The sequence below is a fragment of the Podarcis pityusensis genome (genome assembly GCF_964106645.2).
Source record: "Podarcis pityusensis genome assembly, chromosome: 10".
Lineage (NCBI taxonomy): Eukaryota > Metazoa > Chordata > Lepidosauria > Squamata > Lacertidae > Podarcis > Podarcis pityusensis.
In genome coordinates this window covers 50,454,991-50,470,397 of record NC_138035.1, presented here as the reverse complement: position 1 = coordinate 50,470,397, position 15,407 = coordinate 50,454,991, and the positions used below count along the sequence as shown (strand labels likewise).

General features: G+C 46.4%; 1 protein-coding gene across 2 annotated transcripts in view; it reads right to left on the bottom strand.

Annotated features, from left to right (window-relative positions):
* NELL2 (neural EGFL like 2) overlaps window positions 1-11,096 on the bottom strand; it is a 108,664-nt gene extending 97,568 nt beyond the window's left edge. The window contains exons 1-2 of one of the 2 annotated variants that reach the window (XM_081022335.1): window positions 10,316-11,096; window positions 9,799-9,927 (exon numbers count right to left, since the gene is read on the bottom strand). In XM_081022335.1, coding sequence (XP_080878461.1) covers window positions 9,799-9,927; window positions 10,316-10,376 — 190 coding nt within the window. In that variant the 5' untranslated portion in view covers window positions 10,377-11,096. The remainder of the gene's footprint in view (window positions 1-9,798; window positions 9,928-10,315) is intronic. The other variant, XM_081022334.1, reaches the window with a different exon arrangement.
* Between the last annotated feature and the right edge of the window lie 4,311 nt (window positions 11,097-15,407).

Here is a 15,407-nt window from a genome sequence, read left to right as displayed (position 1 = left end):
GTCTTCAGTCCCTAGCATGCTCACTTGAAGCAGGTCCAACTGAAATAAATAGAACTTACTTCTTCATAAACATGTTTAGGGTGGAGCTGTTAGACTACAATTCAGACTGTGTTTACAAATGGTTAACAGAACACATCTACTGAAAACACACTGTGCTTGATGGAGTTTGTTTACTTATTTCCAACCTTTATATCCCCACCCTTCACCTGAATGTCATAGGGTGAGTTACAATGCCAAGTACAGAATATGTGTGAAGGATTATAGACTGACAGGTCATTCCAGAGGTGGGGCATTGCAGTAGCAGAGCTATATCCAAAGCCCTGCCAGCTCATGTCAGCAAGCGTGGAAGCTGGGCTGGATTTGTTATTTTGTCATGCCAGCTCCAAGTTGGCATAACAGAGAAACCTGCGCTACTCTCTTAAAGGAGCCACCGGGCTTTATATCCAGTGGATCCAAAACAGCTGTTACCTCATTACATGGCTTTCTCACTCTGCAGAATTACCCCACCACATGGTTCTCCCCACACTGTCCAATTTATCTGCTCACAAATAGGGTGGATAATTTCAAGAAGCCACTTGTACCCAGTTCTAGCCCAAAATGGAGGTTTTATACCTTTGCATTCTCGACACACTGTATATGTGTGTGTGCTTCGCTGTGTGTATCTTACACACACACACACACACAGCAGTGGATATAATGAAATCATATAGAATTTAGCCATGTTTTTTAATAGCATCATGGATGTTGACTGTGTAGGGAGCTAGCTTAGAATATCAAAGGGATATCCCACCACTTTAAAATAAAATACTATCAGATGGGCTCCAAAGGAGCCTGCTTAACTTCATATATCCCTTATTGCAGTATTTAAGTTTTAGGGCCCTGATCTGGCCCTAAAGTTAGCTGCAACCTACTCTCAAGTCATTGTGCACAGGATTGCAGTGTAAGTTCCATTGAAGACTGTGGGACTTTGCATGCTTCCTAAGGAGCAAGCATGCATAGGCACAGGCTGCAGTCCTTTGCCCCCTTCTCCAGCAGTAAGCACAACTGAAATTAATTGGACTGGCTTTATATGAATAGAAAAATATTAGGTTAGTCACAAATAACTTGCTTCATTGGTTTCAGTGTGGTGTGCAGTGCCGCTCTATGTATGTTTATCCAACAGTAAGTCTCATTATGCTCAGTAGGGCTTATTCCTTGATAAATGTAAATTAAGTTTAGCTGAACTATGGTCTACATGCATTGTTTGTAAAATAGATTATTTTTTTCTTCAACTGTAAACTATTTTGCATTTCTGCATCTATTGTCCTATTATATCCTGACCAGGGAGCATTTCATGAACTACCATCTGTGCCTGTCTGTGGCTGATAAGTTAACTGCATATGTGTTCATGCTCTTTGAAAGCCCCCCATTTATCTAACTGTGACAAGCTTTTTCATCACACCCATAAGCAGAGTTCCATCTCTTCCCATGAATAAGTCTATTTAAACATATTATTATTGTCGATTTTATTTAAACTATTTCTTCACTACACAGCAATTTCAGCAGGGTTATAACTAGTGTTTCAAATGCATAATACAATTACTAAAAACAAGGCCTACACTCATTCTCAGCATGCATGCATGCACACACACACACACACACACTTGATCCCTATTATTTAGCACATTACCTAGTTAGCATTTTTCTGTAACCTATTTTATTAATTAGCTTCATCCTCAAAACCAGGGAAACAATGTGTATCAGCAATTTGCTTTTAAAAAAACTATTAAAATTGCTTTAACTAAGGGTACTTTCTTAACATACACTCTTGCAAGCATTAAAGGGCATTTTGAGCAGCACTTGCTACTTAAACAGTCTTTTTTAAGCTTCCACCCTCTCCAGCTCAGATAAAGAATTGATACAAGACCCACCTCAATCATTGCTTAACATACTATAATTATTCAAAGCAAGAAACTGTAGCAAAACCAGTGAAGGAAAACAAAATCAAGGACAAAGATTTTTAACTTGGATTATAATGCAGGATCCCTACATTATTTTCAAATCTAGTCTATCTCTTGCCTTCTAATAGAATATCTGCAAAGGCAAACATGGAAACGTGCTCCTGCATATCTGAAAGCATAGCTAAATGTTGTTGTCTCTAGCTAAGTCATACACAGAACAGACCCACTAGAATCTATGAACTTCAGTTAGTCATGCCAATTTATTTCAGTGGGCCTACACTATACAAGACTTAGTTGATACAACCCTAAGGTGTTAAGTTGGCTTCATGTTTTGTAAGCTACCATACAAGCAATAACTGCTAATTATTTAGAGCCCTTCAAACTGAAGGCCCAGGGGATCATATTGACAACTTTGCAATATCTTAGGTTACTTCAAGCAACCAAGGTTTCCGGACCAGAGGGACATAATTCCATTTGGACAAGAACTTCAGCATTTCCCCGTCTCTCATAAATGAAGCACTGGGTAGAATAGTTTATGTGGTTTGACTCCATTCTATTTTGGGCAGGGCTGGCTCACCCATGAGACAAGTCGTGGTGTGGATGTCTTCACCTGATGCACATTCATTCCTGTTTAGTTTCTCTGCACCTGCAATCCCCCCCCCACACACACTCCTATTCATAAAGCTGTCATCTGTCTCAAATGCACAAGCCTCAGCTTAGCAGTAAAGCAAATATGCTTTACAGTTTCAAATCACAAGGAACAGCCCTGTACAGCTGGAGCAGCATCTCCACCCCCATCGTTCAGCCCAGACACTGTGGTCCAGCTACGAGGGCCTTCTGGCAGTTCCCTCACAGCAAGAAGTGAAGTTACAGGGAACCAGGCAGAGGGCCTTCTCAGTAGTGGCACCCATCCTGTGGAACACCCTCCCATCAGATGTCAAGGAGATGAATAACTATACAACTTTCAGAAGACATCTGAAGGCAGCCCTGTATACGAAAGTTTTTAATGTTTGGTGTTTTTATTATGTTTTTATATTTGTTGGAAGCCACCCAGAGTGGCTAGGCTAGGGCAACCAGTCAGATGGAGAGGGTGTAATAATAATAATAATAATAATAATAATTACAACTAGTTTGAGGGGGAAATGCATCAAACAACAGTATTTCTCAATGATAGATATGGATTGTGGCCAGCTTCATAAGTGCACAGCTTTAGACACCAGTCGTGGGAATGCACTGGAGATGGAGTATATGAGTAACATGCACACAGCCTAAAATTCCACACCCTCCTTGAGTTATTATACCTGGTTAGAATGTGTCCATGAACTGTAATATTCCTGCTTGCCTAGATGGAGAAGTAAGTGTGTATTGGAAATCTCTGGTTTTGCATGGCTAGGATGTAGCCTGCTGTACAAAGTAAAGAGTCAGTCTTGTCTTTTCTTTTGGCCATTGGTTCTGCTAACCAAGGGCATGTAGTCCCCAGAAGGTTGCTCATGAAAGAAAGTAGCCCTTGGGCTAAAAGGGGACCTCCCCACCCCACCCTCTGCTATAAGAAGCGGCATGATGTGCGTAGAGAATGGAAAGTATCTCAGCTTTATTCATTCTGCAGCAGAAGATGCCTTTTAAATCCATATACTAGTTCTGCTTGTTTTTTGTTACTTTGTAGAAAGGCATTATGCAATGGGCATGCTATGTTTTTAACATATATCAGCTAGGAAAAGTCTCCATCTCTCAGGTCCTGAATGGACCAAGTGAGAATCTCTTAAAGAAATAGCTTATATGCTTATAGACAAAGCAGGATGCTTCCAGTCCATTCATACTTTCATCTTACACTCATGAAAAGCCAAAAGATCTCTCTCCCCCGTGTCTTCAAGCCAAATTCTGAAAAAAGTCTACTTTTTCAAAGTTCCCTACACCAGCAACAGTTTGCTTCGTTTGCCTTGCACCCTGAGAAAATCAGCTATGATTGAGTCTGTCAGGGAACTGCCAGCGACTGACGGAGCCATGTTTAAGGGGCTCCGTTACAGACAGAGGTTTACAAACTTGACCAAACTCTGAGGGACTTGGATTTTACACACAAGCAGCTCATCGTCCCATCACAGCATTCCGACAGTCTCCGTGAGCAGCTTGTGCAGGAGAAGGCATCATGAGCAACCCAGCCGGAACCGGAGAAGCAGGAGCTGGAGCGGGTCCAAGCCTGGAAGAAAGGTACCGGGTGTTGGAGGTCCAGCTAGCGCTGCAGACGGCGAGGCTTGAGGAGAGGAGGGCTCAGGATGCAGACAAAAAGGGGAAAGACACCCAGCTCGCCAGAAAGGTACCAGGATTGGTGCAGAAGTTTGGGGGGGAGCCCAAAGACTATCATGGCTTTAGGACAGAGATGCAATATGCCCTCAATCTGCAGTTTGATGAATTCCCTGACGAGGAATCACGAGTGGCTTTCGTGATTGGGCATCTTGAAAAGGGGGCAAGAGACTGGGTTAGACCCCTGATGGCACCGAATAGTGACGTCCTAAAGGACACGATGAAGTTCTTTCGCGCCATGGATCTGATGTTTTCCAGCGATATTGAACAGGGAGTGGTGCGCAGACAGTTAATGGCTTGCAAACAGGGGAGCCGATCTGTCCGTGAGTACTGGACTGAGTTCACCATGTTGATCCATAAATTGGGGTGGGATCTATCGGCGGAACCCATTCAAATGCTCTTTGAAGAAGGGCTTTCTTCGGCTGTGAAAGACGAACTTTCCCGGGCGCCCAGGGCGGAGTCTATGGACCAGCTGACCAAATCAGCGCTGACCATAGGAGCGCGCCAGGAGGCGAGAGCATTGGAGAGGCGGGAAGGGAAGGGGGAACGTTGGAAGGAGTTCCGCATTCCAGACATTCCAGAGCCAACTTTCCCGCCGGCAGAGCCGATGGAAATCGGAACAGCGCGCGCGCGCGCAGTTTCAAAGCCCAGTGAGGGGGGAAAGAAGGAGGGAAAAGGCGCCCGGAAATGCTATCTCTGCCAACAGCCAGGTCACTTTGCCAGAGTCTGCCCCCAGAGGAAGGAATGGCAAGGGATGGTAGGAGCTGTGGAGGGAAGAGAGGAAGAAATACCGGAGCAAGTAAAAGCCAACGCCTGGCTGGACTCTGAGGAGGAGGAGTACTTCGAGACCAGGAACCGCAACAGGTGGAGAGAAGTGTTCGAGACATCGGAAGATGAAGGAAGTTCATTCCGGGGTTTTGCCTCCTCACCGCCCGTAGAGGAGGGGGCGAGAGGGGATGAAGGGGGCCCTGGAGGGGAGGTGGATGTCAGGGAACTGCCAGCGACTGACGGAGCCATGTTTAAGGGGCTCCGTTACAGACAGAGGTTTACAAACTTGACCAAACTCTGAGGGACTTGGATTTTACACACAAGCAGCTCATCGTCCCATCACAGAGTCACATCAAACATTGTTTCCAAAAATGTAGACAGAAATAAAGTTAGCATGAAAACTGTAACGCCATAACAATAACAAGTTTTAAACATAGCTACATAGTATTGCTATACCACAGTACAAATTGACCTGTTTTAGTTTTGTTTTCTGACAGCAGAAAGAACCATTGAGGAGCCACTAACTGTGAAGTTCCTTCATGCATCATGCTGACAGATTAAATCTGCTCTTTGGTGGTTCTGTTCCATGGTGTGCTTTATCACAACCCACCATATAATTCCACCCCATCTGTTGGTGCTTGGTGGGGTGTGTGCATGCATTTGCTTGCTGAAATAACTAAGCATACTTTATATACATACATGCCAACTGTTCTAACAAAAAAGGAACATCTTTTCTGAATGTCTCCCATCTTCTAACACTGAGCACCAGCTCTCATTCAGCTGGTCAGTATGCATTAAAGTTATCAAAAACGTAATTAATTGTCCTCAATATGTCAAGCACTGTAAAATAAAGTCAGTAGACAGCTGTATTCATTAATTCTAATGGTGCAGTGTTGCGTTTTGTCCATTTCCTTTTTAGTCAATATGTTTTCTATGACTCATCCCAGAAATAATTATAACAGAGGGTGGATTATTTAACAAAATATGGATTTTTGCAGTTAATGACCAGTGTTCATATAACTTGCCTTTATTTTTTTACCTACGTTGATTTGTTTTGCAAACAAACATGGTAAAATGCATCATTGGATCATAGTAATAGAATTAACCAATCATAAAAGATATTGAAGCTTATTTATGTATGTTTTCTGATTGTTTGGCTGTTTTATTCCATTCCATTCAACAAATGCCCAGGAGAACCCACTCTGCAAAATTCACAAAGTCAGAGAAGCTTCTTTGAGGTCATTTCAGTCAGGTATAATGTATATAAACCCAGGAATCAATCTATATGTTTCATTTCTATATCATTGTTTTCATTTTATATCTATTATGACATGGTTTTGTTGATATTTATCTTCAACTTTCATTAACTCAATCAAAAAGAAGTCCATGAAAAGGTGCATCAGCTTATGAGGTCAAGGACATCTTGTTTTCTATACCTCACAGCAAACTAGTACTCTCTTATTAATATTCAGTGTTCCAGCAAACATCTTAATGCAAAATCTAAGTTTCAGAGGCAGAAGGTTCACTACCGTATGCTGTAGCTTGAGAAAAATTAGTGCTTCAGCCAATGTACTCCAGAGTAGTCTTAAAAACATCCATGAGATGTCTCGATGGCAAGTTTACAGCCTAAGACACATATATTTCCATAGCTGAAATAGATGTACATGTGACCAATGTGATCTCTATAGTTATTCATTCCCACTTTACATTATCCTTGTAAATATTCATTTGCGGGAACTGTGTCCCCCCCCCTTCATTCATTCATACTCACACACAAGCTTGTGCAACTATTACAACAACATAGATGGAAAGTTTGGTGGAAGAGGCCCATGCAATCTGCATGCTCCGTCTCATTGGGGGCCAATGAGATGAGAAAGATCCATCCAGTCAACTCTGTCCACATGGTTCATAAATACATAGTGGACTATATTGCACCATGAGCAAACAGTTTTTATGCATGCCAGTTAGGTGAAAAGCACCCAAGTTGTTAGCGCTTTGGGTTCATTGGGCAAAGCCAAGAAAATAGAGACTGGGGAGATTTGTATGGGTAAATAATTGCATAAGGCCAGCGGTACTGGTTGAGATTTGCCCAATTTATATAAATTACTTTTATTTAATTTTAATATGCCACATCTTTCAAGCAATATAACCTTGATGGCATCCCTGACTAGATAAACTTAATGTCTCCAGTGGGACAATGGGTCAGCACATCTGGCTGTTAACCAGAAGGTTGGTGGTTTAAGCCCACCCAGGGATAGCTGCAGGCAGGATTCCTGCATTGCAGGGGGCTGGACTAGATGGCCCTTGGGAGCCCTTCCAACTCTACAAATTCTGGGGAAGCTGCCTCTTCGCAACTCCCGGGGGGGGGGGGGGGAGAGAATGGTAAGAGAAAGAGACAACAACAAGAATCAGAATGAAAGTAAAGTCTTTGAATTGCTTTACTTGCTTGGCTCTCTTCCAAGGAGAAGAAATTATAAATTATATCACTTTACAAGATGCATAGCAAATTTAGGAAAGCTAAAACGCATCTGCAATTACAGGTGTATAAAGAAAAAATGAATGCTGAGCATCCATTTTTTTCTGAAAATTAAAAGAGAAATGCAGGCTAAGTCTTCAGACTCAGCAAAAATAGGAGAAATAGAAATGTCCAAACTTTAAAATTCTCTTTGCTGGAATTGCCTTTGTTTTGTTTTTTAAATGCACACAGTGATACAGTGGTTTACAAACTTAATCCGTTCTGGAAGTCCGTTCTTAAACTGAGGCGCGCTTTCCCTAATGAGGCCTCCAGTCACTGGTGCCCTTACACAGTTTGGCTTCCGTTCTTACACCGAGGTAAAGTTTGCAAACCGGGACACTACTTCTGGTTTTGCGGAGTTCTTAAATTGAATAGTTCGTAAACAGGGCTGTTCTTAAACCGAGGTACCACTGTATGTGCAGTCCTGAAATGTTCATATTACTAGCCTCAAAATTGGAATTTTAGATTTTTATTCTGTCAAGAGCCCTTTCATGTAGATGTCTACATCCTGTTGAAAGAAGGCTTTTTCTGTTTAAAAATAGCAGGTGTCAATTTCTCTTTTTAAAAGTGTATGCTCTGACTTTTCTGTGTTAATGGTCACAGTGACACACTCTGGTTGAATGTAGAATAACATCCTTCCACAGAGTCCTCCAGTGACTTAGGTAGTCAGCTTTTGATACATGATCTTATTGATTCAGAAGTTCAAGCCAACATCATTGCCTGGATTTTTCCTTAAATTACAGCTTCTTTGCAAGGCCTCCCTTTGCCTCTTGTACTAAAAGAAAATTTAAAAAAACCCTATAACTGGAACTCCTAAGAAAACAAATGATACACATAGACTATGGGCTATATAGAAGCAAATTAAAATTCTTCTTAATTCACCGTGTGAACCATGTTCTCCAACTTTACATAGCAACATTCAGCACGCACATACAACATTGTTCCATTTCCTTCCCAACGCCACTATGATATCAGCCCTCTTTTAAATGAACAGTCTGATAAGCTTCAGAAATGTTCTGCATTGTGATTTAAAAATCTAATTCTGTATGTAATCTTTTTCACTTACAAGGGATGGGGAAAAGCATTTATCTCAGAATATTTTACCTTTATACAATAGACTATAAACTGCACGAAATAAATGCTGCTTTTTGGAATCCTACATTAGAAGTGTCTTTGAATATATTAATGCAAAATCGAATCAAAAGACAACTGCCTCCTTATTCTTGGAAGGAACATTTAGATTTATTAAAAATCCTTAAAATTAGTGGGTGATTAGCTAACTAAGTCATGCTCAGAACGGACTCATGAAAGTCATGGATTTGTTACTTACGTTCAATAGGTTTACTCTGAGTATGACTATACCACCCATTATGTACACAAAGAATTCCCACCCACTCCCAAAAAAGTTCAAAATTTAACAAGGATAAAGGGCATATAACCTGTTAACAAATCTTTTTGCAAGGGCTTCTATATTTTTCCTGCAGACATTTTTTATGGGGGGGGGAATGCAGTATGTTATCCCCATTCCCCACTTCTTCACACTCTTAGTTTCATATTTTCTCCCTAGTCTTATCTTCTCCTCTAACCATCAGCGAGAACAAGAGCTTAGCCTGGCGTGTCTTCCCAAATAAACCAATCTCAGCCAGCCCAGACGAATCTGTTTATTATTCAGGGCTCCCCACGCCTGGCAAAATAAGCCATCTGCCATCAGCTTTCCTGCTGACCATTAATTAAGGGCCTATCCATCAAAAGAGGGGCCAGAAAAGTGACGGGAGAGAGACAAAAGTGGAAGGAGGGAGGGGGAGAATCAGCGAGGCTTAACAGAGCAGGCAGGCAGGAGCATCGCTCAGCAAATGGACCAAGTCGCATCGCAAGCCCAGAGGAGCATCGCCTGCCATCCAGTTAATGCAAAAAAGTTCGATCAAACGCATTTGCCAGCAAGTTCAGGAATTATTCAGGTGGCCTGGGCTGACCCTGCCCGCAGAGCCAGCCCAGGAGCCAAAGCGAGAATGAGGAAGGATGGATGCATGCATAGGAGCCAACTCCTAGGGACAGAGCTCCCTTTGGGGTCCCTCCCGCCAACAATAAAATATTGGAGGGGGGCCCTGTCCCCCCCAAAAAAGTTGATGGGAATTGCCATTCAAATAGTGTGTGTGTGTGTGTGTGTGTGTGTGCCATATCCTGCGATAGATTGTGTGGGGCGGCGCTTCCCTCCCCCACCCAATATTTTATTCAAGTTGGCACCCCTGGATGGATGGATGGATGAAGGTCCCATACCTTGGAAGAAGAAAGCTTTGCTCCCGTTGTGCAGCCCTTGCACTTGCACCACTCCGGCCACCGACTCCCCCAGCTGCAACTCGCCCAGCACGTCGATCTGCAGCGAAGGGTCCACGCCAAAGCCGACCGCTGGATCCAAGCGGGGAAAAGAAAAGAGAAATTACTACCGACGCCCTTAACTTTTCCTCTCCACCTCCCCCCCCCAACCCTCCTCCTTCTTCTCCCACCCCGATCCTGCTGCCACTCCCGTTCTGGAAGGCGCAGGTATCTCCTCCTCGGCTCAGCCGCACCAGCCAGTCCTATTTACATGACCTACTTTCGCAGCATCCCTTTCGCAAAGTTCTCGGATCGTTTTCCTGCCCGGATCCTCCGTCTTCCCTCTTCCCCACCTCCCCAGACTGAGCCGATTCCCCATCGGGGTGGGGAAGGGGGAGGTTGAGAGACACACCCCGAGACTCCCCCCCCCCCCATGCCTTAAGGAGAGGCTGGAGCCTGGAACGCCCCGCTCGAGTCTCACCTGAGCTCAGGCAGAAGAGGAAGAAGCCCAGGGCGCTCCAGCAGCAGCCCGGGGACTCCATCGCGCGCGAGGAGGAGGAGGAGGAGGAGGACGGCGGCGCCCAGAATCACTCCATAGTCCTCGAGGCAGAAGCCGGGTCTGAAGGAAAGCCAAGCGGCCGAACGCCCCAGTCTTCTTCCACACACACACCCCTCGGCGTCCTTCTTCTTCTTCCCTCCCTCAGCAAAAAGCCAGAATCCACCGGGCGAAGGAGGAGGAGGCGGCGCCGCGAGTCGAGTCCTCCCCAGCCCGCAGCACCATCTCCGAGGCGCCTCAGCCGCCGCCGCCGCCCGGAGGCGCGAAAAGGGCGCGGAATGGCGCCAAAGCGGGAAGCCGCGAGAAGCGCCTCAGCCCCAGAACCTGTTGGAGGGAACCCGGCGGAGAGAGACAATGGAGGGCGCGAGGCGACCCGGCGGAGGGGAAGCGGGAAGCCTGGTGTCGCTCGCTCGCTCGCTCCCTCACACGACGCGCGCGCGCAGACTCTTTCTTTCTCCTCAGGGCTCCTCGGTCGCCAAGCCTCCGCCGCCGGCGCTCACTGCCACCGGCTCCTCCTCGCAGGCAGCCTCAAAAGAGCGAGAGAAGGCGGCGGGTTTGAGGACGCGACGGCGACGGGGGGGAGGCGGCGGGCGGCGGCCAATGAGGACGCGCCGGCGGGAGGCGGGAAGGAGGCGCCTTCGAACACCTCCCCGCCTCAGGCTCCTCGACGGCACAGGAGCCAAAGGCTCCAGACCGGGCGGGAGCGGGACGCGACGGCGACTCCGGCTGCTGGTATCTGCGGCTCCTCCTCCTCCTCAGGCTTCGTTTCTCCGCAGCAAGAGGTGCTGCCGGGAGCTTAAGCCTGGCGGACAGACGAGCTGTTGCTCGCGGAAGAAGAATACGCCATTCGGGCCAGCGGGACCCTGCCAGCCGCAGTCTGCTCTCAGCCGCCGCCGCTGGCTGCCTTCTGACTTAGAGGAGCCAGTGCAGCGGGCTGTGGAGAGCAGCAGGGAGGAGCGCGGGGGCAACCCTGGAATCGGGGGGCGCCCCTGCCGTTGGCTCTGGCGCCCCCTGCTGGTGGTCTCCCTGCCTTCCGCCCTACCAATCCCAATGGGCGCCAGCCGTCGCTGCGCTTAACTTGCCCCCACCCCTCCGCGCGCACCTGGATGGAAATCCGTCGGGAGTCTAAGCGCGTGGGAGAAGCTGCCTGAGATTGATTCAGAAGGGGCGGGGGAGCACTCTGCCCATGGTCAGAAGCACGGAGGTGCTTCCAAGACTTCAGGGGCTCAGCGCTGGGGAACGAATGCTGGCTGAAATTAAGCCCATCCAATAGCTAATGGCAAATCCACAGCCGCGGTTTAGGTTCAGGAACGCTTCTCTTAACTGCGGCTGTTGTAGTTGCAGAGATCGGGGGTGGCCGTTTCCTGGCTTTTCTTCCCCAGGACGCCTGGGGGCGACCTGAAACTTGCAGGCCACCTGAAAGAGACTCTTTTCTGCATGTCTCCTCCGGGTCCCACACTCCATCTTTAAAGCAATCTCAGATTATAAAAGGATGCCTTGAACAGCAGCCTCCGCTGCCCTTGCGGGGTCTGTTTTTGCCATCCAGCCTGGTGAAGATTTCCGGCGAACTCGAATCTTGGGTTGGGGTATTGTTTAGGCAGGTTGTTGCTGCGGTGGGTGTTGTTATTTTTTTGTATATTTATTTTGGATCTTATGATTTATGTGGAAACTGTTCGATTCAGTTGTGTACTTTTTGATGTTTTATTCTTTATGACTACTTTTCTTACATTTGTAGTTATGTAATTTTTTACATGCTGAAAGCCGCCTTGAGCATGGTGTTAACTTCGGAAAGGCGGCATACAGATAAAATGATTGACTGATTAATTGACTGTTCTGTGACATTTTGGTTGGCCTAATAAAGGTATTGCTAACATGGATTTTTTTGAATTTATGTTTTCTTATGGGCCAACATGGCTGCCTTTAACTTTTCGTATACTTTCGTGACTTGGGAGCTTTGAAGTAATCATAAAAGTAAAAAGATTCTCATGGGAAGCGGCTTCATACTGCGTCACATCGTTGGTCCCTCTAGTTCTGTATTAGGGGCAGCAGTTCGCCAAAATTTCAGACAGAAGAAGTTGTCAGTCCGACCTGGAGATACCAAGATATTGTACCTGAGACCTTCTGTACTTTCCTTCCTTGTGAAACCTCCAAGCATGCGCAGTAACAGGTTTACACGTGCATGCTGTATTGTATTGCTGTGCAAATGCCATCTTGGCATCCTTCTGGATAGAAATCGCGCTCCCACGCCTACGTAAAGAATAAAGCCTGGAAACAGCTCGTGCGGGATCCCCAAAGAAGATGAACACGTGTATAAGAAGCCGACGAGTTTGGGAGTCGGAAAAGAAGGAGTAATCTGCAGGCAAGGGTCTGCTACCGCGCGATGATGATACAATTTCCCCTGCACAACTTGAGCGAAAGCGGAATCGACTCTTTGCACTTGTGAAAGAGACCTCCGTGTAATCCAGCCTTGACCCAATGGATCTTGCATGTAACCAAAGAATTCCCCAAATGGGAGGGGGCGATCCTTTGGGTATGCTTGTTCCGACGCGCCCGAGTTCCAGCTTTGCGCGTCCACTGACATCTCACCATTCCTAGGAAATATTGAACGGTGAACAGGAGGTGGTAGCAGGAGAAGGGAGAAACCAGCGAAGAGCGAGCCCCGGTTTCTCACGCGCTGCGATGTCGAAGGACCCCGCTAGCCCCCTCTCCAGGAGACTGCGTAAAAGAGCCGGACCCTTCGCCCTCCTCCCTGCCCCCTGCATGCGGGATGCGGGGTAATTCCCAAGCCGCGAGATCGAGGTACCAGCTTGCGCTTTTGGGCGTCGTCTCTGATCAGGGGATCAGCATTTGGACAGCTCCTGAAAGCAGCTCTGCAAGAGAAAAGGCGAGACCTTCGGACGCTACGGTTGTCCAATGGAGAAGGAGCAGCGCTCGCTCAAAGGGACACACTGGCCATTGTTTTGTTCAGTATGTGCAAGCAGAGCACGTGTGGTGTAGTGGTTAGAGTGCCCCTGGGAGAGCAGAGTTCAAATCCCCCACTTGGCTGGGCGACCTTGGGGCAGTCACCGCCTCTCAGCCTAACCTACCTCACAGGGTTGTTGTGGGGATTGAATGAGGAAGGGGAGAACCATGTGTGCCACCTTCGGCTCCTTGGAGAAAAAAGGTGGGATAGAAATACAATAAAATAGCTCAGCTGGTTAGAGCATGGTGCTAATAGTGCCAAGGTTGCAGGTTTGATATGGGACAGCTGCATATTCCTTCATTGCAGGGGGTTGGACTAGATGAATCCTGAAGGTCCCTTCCAACTCTACAGTTCTGTAGTTCTATGTCTGAAAGTGAGCCTGATGAACCTCGACTCAAGTTATGACCTGGACAAGGAGTTTTGTCCAAGAGCACAAACTTTCAGCTCACAAGGCACAATTTGTGGCAGGGTTAACCTAAGCTGGACGCGGGTGGCGCTGTGGGTTAAACCACAGAACCTAGGACTTGCTGATCAGAAGGTCGGCAGTTGGAATCCCCACAACGGGGTGAGCTCCCGTTGCTCGGTCCCAGCTCCTGCCAGCCTAGCAGTTCGAAAACACGAAGTGCAAGTAGATAAATAGGTACCGCTCCGGTGGGAAGGTAAACGGCGTTTCCGTGCGCTGCTCTGGTTCGCCAGAAGTGGCTTAGTCATGCTGGCCACATGACCTGGAAGCTGTACGCCGGCTCCCTTGGCCAATAAAGCGAGATGAGCGCCGCAATCCCAGAGCCGGTCACGACTGGACCTAATGGTCAGGGGTCCTTAACCTAAGCTCAGTCCTGGTTGGAGTTTTCATTTTAAGAGAGAGAGAGAGAGAGAGAGAGAGAGAGAGCATGCTAAGGTTCAATTATAGAATATGGAAAGGGAACAATAGTATTTCTGAACATGTGCAGTGTATGCCATTACCATGAGCCTGGCTTCTATTAAGAGACAAAGGATTAAATCCCCACTCCTATCAGTTCTTTTTAGTGACTCAAAACCAAGCATACCAGTCTAGTTTGACCCAGAGACAACTCTGAGCCCAGGAAGCACTCTTTATCAAATTAGCTACTGGCAGAAACTCCTCATACAACACAGATGATTTCCTAGTTTCAAAAAGTCAGCTGGAGAGCCCTTTGCTGAGTGTTGATTATCAGAGTCCTGCCATCGCTTCCCATCACTCAGAATCATCCCTTGCTAAGATAAATACTCATTCAGCCTTCTGTTGGATAGCACTCCATGCTCTGCCACTTAATTTGTTTCACCTGTTGTGAATTGGTGTCATAATATTTAAGTATGAGATGACTGCCACTGGAACATATAATTTGCTGGAGGTTCTGGTAGAACCTGAAGCTGAGCAAATTAAACATGCACACAGACAACATGGAGTCTAAAAGACACTTTAGCTGCAAATGCGCCAAACGTTTTGTGGTCATGTAAACTCTCCTCCAGATTGCTACAAGATTAGATTCTTTCCAGATTTATCAGGAAGCAACTCCTAAGTGATAACTTTCAGCTGTGGAGAAAGGGACCATTTACAGAGCTGGTATATACATTTGGAAGCACTTTTATTACTCTTGTCACTTGGATCAGTGTAGGTGTTACAGTATCAGGCTGGGACCTGGGAAACCAGGGTTCAAATTCTCACTTGGCCGTGGAGCTCAATGGGTGACCTTGAACCAGTCACTGCTTCTCAGCCTAACCTACCTGAAAGGGTTGTTGTGGGGATTAAATGAGGTGGGTGAAAACCACGTTCACCACCTTGAGCTCCTAGGAGAAAAGGGTAAGGTATAAATACACCAAATAAATAAAAAGTTTGATTCCACATATTGTGGATCAAAGCACACATCAGGACTCAAAGTTTCCAATGTTCTGTTACTTAAAAAGGGGGGGAAAATAGCAGTATTTTGTTGATGGGGTAGATTCACATAACCACCTGGTTGCAGGGTTACTATTCACTGCCCAAACTGGCTCCCTGCACACATGGAGTGCACAAGTCTCTGGCAATGCTGCCAACTG